This window comes from Impatiens glandulifera, chromosome 7, assembly GCF_907164915.1.
Source record: "Impatiens glandulifera chromosome 7, dImpGla2.1, whole genome shotgun sequence".
NCBI classification, from domain to species: domain Eukaryota; kingdom Viridiplantae; phylum Streptophyta; class Magnoliopsida; order Ericales; family Balsaminaceae; genus Impatiens; species Impatiens glandulifera.
Window position 1 is genome coordinate 5,191,235 of NC_061868.1, and position 9,769 is coordinate 5,201,003.

The 9,769-nt window shown below is 33.4% G+C and overlaps 1 protein-coding gene across 1 annotated transcript; it reads right to left on the minus strand.

The window, feature by feature from the left end:
- Positions 1-1,101: 1,101 nt before the first annotated feature.
- LOC124946224 (calcium-transporting ATPase 9, plasma membrane-type-like) lies at positions 1,102-8,590 on the minus strand. The gene is made up of 32 exons (XM_047486792.1): positions 8,018-8,590; positions 7,825-7,941; positions 7,685-7,724; positions 7,498-7,613; positions 7,277-7,408; positions 7,101-7,190; positions 6,277-6,346; positions 6,099-6,169; positions 5,927-6,010; positions 5,663-5,740; positions 5,498-5,569; positions 5,315-5,398; positions 4,958-5,221; positions 4,823-4,878; positions 4,683-4,725; positions 4,472-4,555; positions 4,091-4,228; positions 3,963-4,028; positions 3,780-3,878; positions 3,542-3,652; positions 3,281-3,448; positions 3,132-3,191; positions 2,894-3,058; positions 2,702-2,818; positions 2,507-2,605; positions 2,255-2,392; positions 2,025-2,125; positions 1,891-1,936; positions 1,675-1,803; positions 1,481-1,588; positions 1,296-1,387; positions 1,102-1,207 (listed from the first exon to the last, which is right to left on the minus strand). Exons 1-32 carry the CDS (start codon positions 8,231-8,233, stop codon positions 1,102-1,104), a joined length of 3,360 nt encoding a protein of 1,119 aa, XP_047342748.1. The 5' UTR covers positions 8,234-8,590.
- Between the last annotated feature and the right edge of the window lie 1,179 nt (positions 8,591-9,769).

Consider the following 9,769-nt stretch of genomic DNA (forward strand, 5'->3'; position numbering starts at 1 on the left):
ACATGGTATATATATATATTTTAAAAGTCCCTACTACGGACAAAGCTTTCACATTCGTTTTGAAATGACTTTTTCAATTTCATTCTGAAACGACGACGCATATGATGTATAAACATTTCAAGACAACGATGTTGCAGACTAAGACAACGACAATTATTTAGATATTGTGTGTTTGTGTTGTGCATTTTAAAAACATCTCTAAAAAATAAAGAATATAGATGTTGAAGGAGAAGAAGATGTTTGATAATAATATAGTTAAAATGATAATAATATTATAGAGATTATGAAATATAAAATATGATAGATTATAATACAAAACTCGTAATATATTTGAATCGATCGGCTAGACAGAACTTAAAAAAAAAAAATGTGATTATCCCTTGGTGAGAATAAATATAATTTGATTTTAAAAGAAAATGAGTTTATTAATATATGTTTTAATCAAAATTTAAGAAACACATAATTGGAACATTAGGTGATCAATGATTTTATAACTTGAAGTTAGGTTCTTAATTTTGTAGTGTTTGAAAAATTTTAATTATTTCAAAAAAAAAAATAAATATAAAAATAACAATTTCAAACAAAATTATGTATATAAATATTTAAAACATAGCTAAATGTATATATAATATTATATCTATTACATATAATTTAACTCTAGATACATTAACTTCTATTGAAATCACAAATATTGTTTGTCAAAAACATGAAACTAAACATAGTCCTCTTTTGATAATTCAACCCATTGTCATTGTTGGTTCAATAACACTCATATGCAAGATCTCTGAGTGTTTTCAATAGCCAATTCAATCGACAATGAATACAATTTCTAATAATACAAAACTACCCAATCATCGTAATTCTTTGAATTTGTTGAAAATAAAAACCATATTTGAAAGATACGAATAACTAACAAATACAATAAATAAAAATAATATAATTTTATATATGTATCTATTCATTGATAACCCAATCAAACAGATATAATAGAGAACACATATATAAAAGTAATCACAATCTGAAAATGCTGACATGAATTTGCAATATTATTAAAAAGTTTGGTTAGAGCTCCCACTTGTTTCAACTATTGCGATAAAGAAGTTATCTTGTTCGAGCGCGTATGCATCTCTCGTATGGTTTCAAGAAAACCTTAATAAAAGGAGTCCTCGGTACTGGGATGAGTTTTCCAGCCAGTGCAAGCGGAAAACTGCACAAATCAGTATGATATTTAGTTTAGTTTAGAATTTAATCGAATTAAATCATTTTGCAAAACAAATTGGTCTAATATTACACACCTGACTAGACCGATAACCATGGATAAAATCCATTGCCCCAAACTAAGCCTGACTGTTGATGCAAAGTGTCCAAGAAACTCTATAATAACGATCTATTTGTTGGGCAGCGACGAAAAACAATTGTCAGATAAAAAGTGAACAAAAAAATTAAATGAATTTACTTCTAAAACTTGGTTATACTATACCTGAAGTATAAATGTTGTTCCAACTATTGCCATGAAGAGACGGTTTTGGGTAATTCCTTTGAACACATTGAACTGATCAGGCTTTCGCGCATTGAACTCGTTGCATATCTAGTGAAGAAGGCCCACAAATTTAGACAATAATAGAAAAGAAAAGAAAATGCAATGGAGCGCTACGAGATGTTAATAATACTTACTTGACATAGGACAAATGTATTGAAAATCAATGTATTTATCAATTTGTTAGAATGTTCATCACTATTTAAGTTAAGAATAGATCTCCCGGAGAAGTTCATAATAAGGAGGACGATAACTTGATATAAAGCCTGTAGAGATCACAATATTATCTAAGATTATTCAAATGTTGAAACTTGAAAATAACTGAAATTTCTTTAATAAGAGCATTAAGTTACCTGAATAAACAAATTTCTCCACATGATATTTGTGATTAGAGGTTCCCTGGTGATTTTTAAAACAAGCAAAAAAACATTTAAGACATGATTTTCAAAACTATACACATGCAGACACGTTTTGACAAATTTCAAACCTTCGACCAACTGGTGATCTTTTCATCAGACTATCGGTTGGTGGTTCAGTAGCCAATGCCAAAGCTCCAAGAGTGTCCATGATAAGATTAACCCACAAAAGCTGTGACAGATGTGTATAATCAGAAAGAAAGTAGGATACTAGCATAACATCTCAGTGAAGACACACTAGTTTTAGCCATTGGGCACAGAATTATTTGAAAAGAAGATGATAATAATAATGATAAACAACCTGGACTGCATTTAAAGGTACGTCACCAGCTGTAATTGCTGCCACAACATTAATGACAAGTGCTGCAACGTTCACGGTCAGCTGGAACTGGATAAATTTCTGAATATTTGCGTATACTGAACGACCCCACCTTACAACCTAAATAAAAAAGGATTCCTACTATGAGTTTGATAGGCATACCAAGATTATACTTCCTTTTTCTCTATAGAAGTGTTCCCAAACTGACAATTGTTAATCGTTTCTCATACCGACCTTTACAACAGAAGCAAAATTATCATCCAAGATGATGATGTCGGAACTCTCTTTTGCAACTTCAGTTCCTTGGATACCCATGGAAAGGCCAATGTCAGCCTGACAAAGAGAAAAAGGAGAAACGGGATCAACTAATTTCAACAAATTATGGCTAAAAACTGTTGAAAATTTTCAAAAAAAAAAAAAGAAGCAAACCTCGTGGAGGGCAGGAGCATCATTAGTTCCATCACCAGTTACAGCAACAACATCCCCTCCTTTACGCAATGCTTGGACAAGTAAAAGCTTATCAGTAGGAGAAGACCTTCCCATAACCTGCAGAACAATGCTATAATAAGAACTAAGTACTCAAGCTCTCAAAAACAACATAATGCTTCAAACTTTTTTTACCGATATTCTCTTTGCAATGTTTTCCCTTTCTTTTTCAGATAATTGGCGGAATGTCTTTCCTTCAATAACAACAGGTTCCGAGGTATCTGTATTCGGATCAAGTATTCCGCACTCGATGGCAATGGCTTTGGCTGTTTGAATGTTATCACCAGTGACCATGCGTACCTGTTGATTTAGAAGAAGCCCAAAATTGAAATTCATTATAGAAGATTCATATTTGATTCACAAACTCTTGTACCTTAACACCAGCATCTTTACATATCTTCACTGCTTCTTTGACACCAGGCCGGCAAGGGTCCTGTTAAAGTAAACGTATCAATGACTGGCTGCATCATCTAGAGAAACTTAATATTACAGATTATATATGTTATCTATTTATAAGTAAACCTTTATCCCAACAATAGCAAGCATAACCAGCTCATCTTCGGGCATTGCCCAATTCTGTAGTTCCTCAGCTTGGTTAGGAACTTTGTCATTTTCACATTTTCTGTATGCAATAGCGACACATCGTAAACTTTTTGCAGCCATGGCATCGATAGCATTCTTGAGGGAAGCCTACAAGAGCGAATTGAAATTAATAAAATCGTGTTAGAGTTCCACTTATAACAAAAATAAGGTGCTTTCCAAGTGAAAGGATTTCATTCAAACCTTCTCCTTATCAATGGACTGCAAGGAACCATTAATATCAAGGTATCCTGTACATGCGGCAAGGACCATTTCAGCAGCTCCTTTCCAATGTATATGAACTTCAGAGTTGGACTGCCAATTTCAAATTGTAAATTTAGATACTCATTTGAGCAACAACAGACAAAAAGTCCAAAACAGAAACAAAAAGCATCAACGAAGCACTGAGCTTCTCGAGATGAGTTCGTGTTTTTTAAATTACCTGCCTTAAAGCAACACCTCCTCTTTTTTTCTCAGAATTGAATGGGCTGACGTAAAGAATTTTGGATTTTGATCTGACAGAATCAAACTCCATCCCTATCTGCAATCATACAACTAGATAAGAGAAACAAACACAACACCAGTAATAGATGACAAGGGAATGTTTAAGAGAACGATATAACACCTTCACACCCCATTGAAGGATGGCTTTTTCTGTAGGCGACCCAGAAATATCTATTCCAGCACCATCCTGTCATAATAAATCAAGTAAGTATTTTGAAGAAAATAAACGAAAAATAAAGACAATCTAACCTTAGAGGGAAAAACACTTCCAGTTGTATTTTGTGCAATTCCATCTTTTAGTAGAGAGGAGACTGCAGCACTGATTTGAGAAATGTCATCGGGTGGATTAATCTTCTTTCCGCCAACATAAGCCTCAACAACAGTCATCTACCATGAACAAAATATATATGGTTAGTTACAGATGACAATTTGCCTATTAACAGCTATAATAATTTGAGAAATGGTACTAACAAGGAATGACTCAAAGTTTAAGAAGCAAAACGATTTTTTAGCTTTCACATTGGACAAAAGAGCACTTGGACTCTTGCCTTTTGTTTGGGATTTTGCAGTTGTTTAACTCAAATGGCTTATTTTACGTAATTACCTTTTTCCAAAAAAAAATGAACCCACCTGATTTAGAGTCAAAGTGCCTGTCTTATCGCTGCAAATAGTTGTTGCAGAGCCCATAGTTTCACAAGCTGAAAGCCTCCTTACCTGTGAGTCAAAATTTCATGAAGCAAACTTTTGAATAAGAAATATCTTCAAAGAATGCTCATTGTTTGTATTATCTCTAGATAAAAGGCTCTAACAACTATTGTGAAGAAATTGAGAAGGTACTTACCAAGGCCTTGTCTGCCATCATTTTCCTCATTGAATAGGCTAGCCTGTCACAAGAAAGAAAGAAAAAAAATATTAAAATGGAAAGAATTACTAAAAGGTTGACTGAAGAATGCATAAAAAAAAGGTCTAAAACACACTTACGTCAATGTAACAGCCAAAGGAAGTCCTTCTGGGACAGCAACAACCACAATGGTGACCTAAATGATTCTGCATTTAGTTAATAAACAAATAGGCATGATATATGGAAAATAGTAACACAAGATCAAACACACTTACTGCAATTGTAATTATCTTTATGGCACCATCAACTGCATCACCAATAGATGTCTTTCCACGGATAAATTCAACATTGCCATTATCATCTCTTGAATTTCCCGTGAAGAATCTAGAATAGTATAGAATAAGATCATATACCATGAAATCCATAACCATCCAAAATAAAAATAAATATACCCACCTAGCTAAGAGGACTACAAGTACAAAAAGAGCTACTGTCATCCCAACTATTCCGATAAAAGTTGCAACACCATTCAGACGCACCTGTGGTTATCAATCCAAAGAGAGACAAGTTGAGTCACGTCAAGAAGATCAATAAATAAATTGTCAATGTCACCTAATATTTATTCAAAGAACCTGTAATGGAGTCTCTTCACCGGTATCTTCAGAGATACTTGCCATAAGCAATCCCCACTCTGTATTGATCCCAACACCAGTGACCTATTGATAGAAAAAGGTCACACTATTGTGTCAAGGATGGAGCTTGAACTCCCTCCCTACTATTAAGAAAATAACTGTCCAGTAACAATCGTGTTTTACCAGCATAGTCCCCGCGCCATCTGCAACCTTGCAACCAGACATCAAGAACGGTGCCTTTTGATTTTTATTAACCTACAAGATGATGGTCATAATGGCATAGTACATTAAGTGAACTTAGTTTTAACCACTAATGCAAGTCATACAACAAAGCTATAACCAACTTACGAGATCACATTCTCCAGTCATGCAAGATTCATCTATGGCTAGAGAATGACCACTAATTAAGATTCCATCAGCAGGTACCTGAGAGAAAAAAATATTGAAGTTGCATAATGGGGCAGTTATCAAGGCAACAAATGGCACTCTCTTCGTTCCAAATTTAGTGAATTTTCTTATATATAATAAAAATTCAATGAGCTGTTTTACTTATTTCTTGAAAAACATATCATCTAGACAAAATACATCAGTTTTATATCACAATGGACTCACCTGATCACCAATCTTAAGTGGTATAATTTCACCAACAACGATATTGAATATTGAAATCTTTTCTCTCCTTCCACCTCTTATAACCTGCATTTATTTATTTATTCATATAAGTTCAAAGTTTAGTCATCTATGTGTAAACAAGTAAAAGCAAAATACTACTAGTTGGACAAACCTCGAGCTGTATATTTCGCTTCTCTTTATTCAAATTCTGAAATTGGAGGGATTGCTTATAATCACTAGTTGCTAACACAATGAACAATATTTTACAAGGACACACAGTTAGAAACTATTCATATCTCCACAAAATTCTTAGTCATGAAAAGTTGCTCATTCAGAAAGCTTGAGCTAACCTGTAACAAATATCACGAGAATAACAGCAAATGCAATGCTTCCACCGTCATACCAACCTTCCTTGAGACCCTATGGAAATCGCAATCATAAGGTGAGACATTGTCAAAATTTTAGAAGATGAAGAAGGAAACGGTCATGAGTTAATGGCTATATTCTATAAGGCCCACTAAGTAGAGTTAGTAGATAATATAGAGAATAGTTAGATTAAGTTATCATGTTGAATGTGTTATCTGAAAGGCAACTCTAATATCTCATCTTGTTCATATTTGACTATGGAGGTTTTCACCATTCCTTTTCCATCCCTTCGCATATTCTATTATCTCATCCTTTTCTAACTGTTAAAGAAACTGCATTTCATATTACAATTATTCTTTATTTTCTGAAGGCATATACTAAACAAAATAACAAAGAAACTGCTAAGCTCCTATAAGACATTTCCATTATTCTTTATTTTCTGAAGGCATATGTATTTCAGATGATGAGATCACGGTTCCACTGCTTTATATACCAGTTCTAAACTAATAATATAACAAAGAAACTGACATTAACTAAACAATTAAAAAAATTAACTGCTACTATTCTACATATAACTTTTTGAAAGGTTAAAACATTTCATTTAACCGCATTTTGAGAAGATCTCAAAGTTGCGGAGTAACATCAAATAGAAACAATACAATACAATACAAGTTATGCCATTGAGCAGAACAAGAAACTATATACAACTGCTAAGCTTCTATAAGACATTTATTCCATTAGCATTAATTAAACTTGTGAAACATTAAGGGAAAGAAAAACATAATCATAATAAGTGACCAAAACTCACCTCTGTTTTGATTCCGAGTGTCAATGATGCAGCAGCAGCTACCATCAGAATGATGAGAGTTAGATCTTGCCAAGCATCCCATAGGTAATTCTGCAGATCAAAATACGAACAAAGAATAAAGATAAATATCTTTATTTATAATTGTAGTTGTTAAATGATGTCGAAAACCACTTTACCCAAAATTTCCGCCCTTTCTTAGTTGGGTATGTATTAGATCCAAAAGCATTCTTTCGCCCTGTCAAATCACCTTCTTCACCAGTTATTCCAGCATCAAGATTTGTTTTCAACATCTCTGATAATCCATTAACCTGGAGAAAACAAGCAGATGAAAATGTATAATATATACATATCAAAATCAAACTGTTTCAAAAAATTTAAGTTGGACTTGGTGACTTACCCCTCCGTATTGTTGTAAAGCAGAAGAATTGTGATCCCTGCCCATTGAAGCTAGTTCCTCTAGCCCAATTCCATATTCCCCAGATGGAGTTGGAGGTGCTACAGCTGTACCTAACACTAAACCATTGCAAATCGAGAACTCAGCAGATTGAAGCTACTAAAATCAAGAGAAAGTTAAATATATATACCGATTGCTCGCTGTCCAGCCAATTTGAAAAGCAATGCTGCCTGAGAAGATTCAAGCAATGATTTCAAAAACAAACTTGCAAAAACTAAACATATTGTAGTTGAGAGAGTCATATTGTAGCTGTGTCATATTAATTATTACTCTGATGACTTGTGCATGAGCTCTAATCATTCGTCTTTGTTGTTCAGTTTCTTCTTCCTTTTTCAGGTCCAAGGTGTACCGGAATCTACGAGAGGCATTAAGCACCAGGGCTGCTTGCTGCAATAACGATAACAACAAAATCAGTGTATGAAATGGGTGATTAATGGGTATTTTTGAATGAATGAAAACTAACCCTCCATCGTTTGAGTGATTCTACGGGTGCATTCTTGGTGGTGGTGATATAAAAAGGATCCACAAACATCTCCTCTCCTCCTCCTCCTACTCCTGATGCAGCAGCACCATCAGTTTCAAGAGAAACAGAGATTCCAGCTTCCATGTCTTGATTACGGAGGAGATGAGCCGCTGCCAGTTGAGACGACTCATTATCGGACGAACTCCCACCCGTCATTATTATAACAGGTCTCCAAGAGAGATGGCTACCGCCACTCAGAACGGAGCCACCCCAAATTTAATAGTAGAAGAAAAACGCTTTATTTTTCCCCCGAAGGACCCTGAAAAAAATTTCCACAAAGGAGGAGAAAGGGGGGAAGTTAAGGGGAAATTTAAAAGTGAAGGTAGAAACAGAAGAATAAGCGATTGAAAGATCGGGAGAGAGAGAGAGAGGTGGTGAAGAAGAAGAAATGGGTATCATTCGTTTGTTTTCTCTTGCGCTTTTTGTTGATGGCTATTGTTAGCAAGAAATGAATATACGAATTAGGAGAAAATGAATGGTGTTTTCGTTGATGAGCTTATAGACGTTACGATGATTTCGGGTCTTGGAATAATTAGTAGAGGCGACGATGATGACATTTGCTCGTCTTCTCCGATCATATCTCCTCAAAATTCGCGGGTTTCGCCATGGAAATGGGATCGATCATGCATTTACATTCGCTGCGAGCTGGTTTCTTTTAGAAAGGGTCAATCTTCCCTCCATAAACTTCACTATTCTTCATTTTGCATGAACTACACTTTTTCTTTTATTAATTTTTTTTTATGTTAAACTTATTATTTTATAAATAAATAAAATATAAATGTCATTAATTTAACTAATTTTGAAACTCCATAATTAAATTAATAATATAAATTATTTATTTATAAATGAGAAGATAAAACTACATTTGTATTTAAAGAATTTAAATTATAAATTTTGAAATAAAAAAATTTTAAATCTCAATTAAATTTTCAGTAAGTAGACTCAATTTTAGACTTAGGTCATTTTTAAATACTGGACAGGAGAAACTAGTTGAGTTCGTCAGTGGCAATAAGATGCGGATATATCCTCGGTCTTTTAAAGGTTTTGAGTTCGAGTTTGCCAAAGTCGGCAAATTTTGCATATGATTAAATGGTTAAGTGTGTTTATAGGTTATGTGCTTAACTCGCGGGAATTAATTACACTTCAAAGGAGAAACCTAACCTAAATTAAAAAATAATAATAAACTATTTGATATTTTGTTGAAATTTTAATGCTTGTTTATTTGGACAATTTTGAATTAATATGAATCATTTGTGGATTATTTGAAAAAAAAAAAATTGTTAAATATAAAAGTTCACTAATAGATGAATCGATAAAATATATTTAGTATATAATACTTTTAAAATATATTTATAAATTAAAGTTAATATATTTTATATTTTAATTATTTAAAAAGTGTGTGTACGTATTGTATTGGTGTTCAAATTTAACAAAACCTAAAAATATTAGAGGAGAATGTTATAAATCAAAAATAAATTCCAAACGGGTCCTTATTCAAAATATTGGTTTAAGAAATATCTCGAAAATATAAAAAATATCATTTTCTGACCTTTTGGGATTATTTGAAAATGAGTTCAGATTCTAAAATTACAAAAATAATATTGGATTTTGAAAAGTGGAACCAAACAGGCATTAGGATCGGAGCCCTAAGGTCTGGGTTCGGTTTGGCCGATCTAAGCTCGGTCGGGCTCG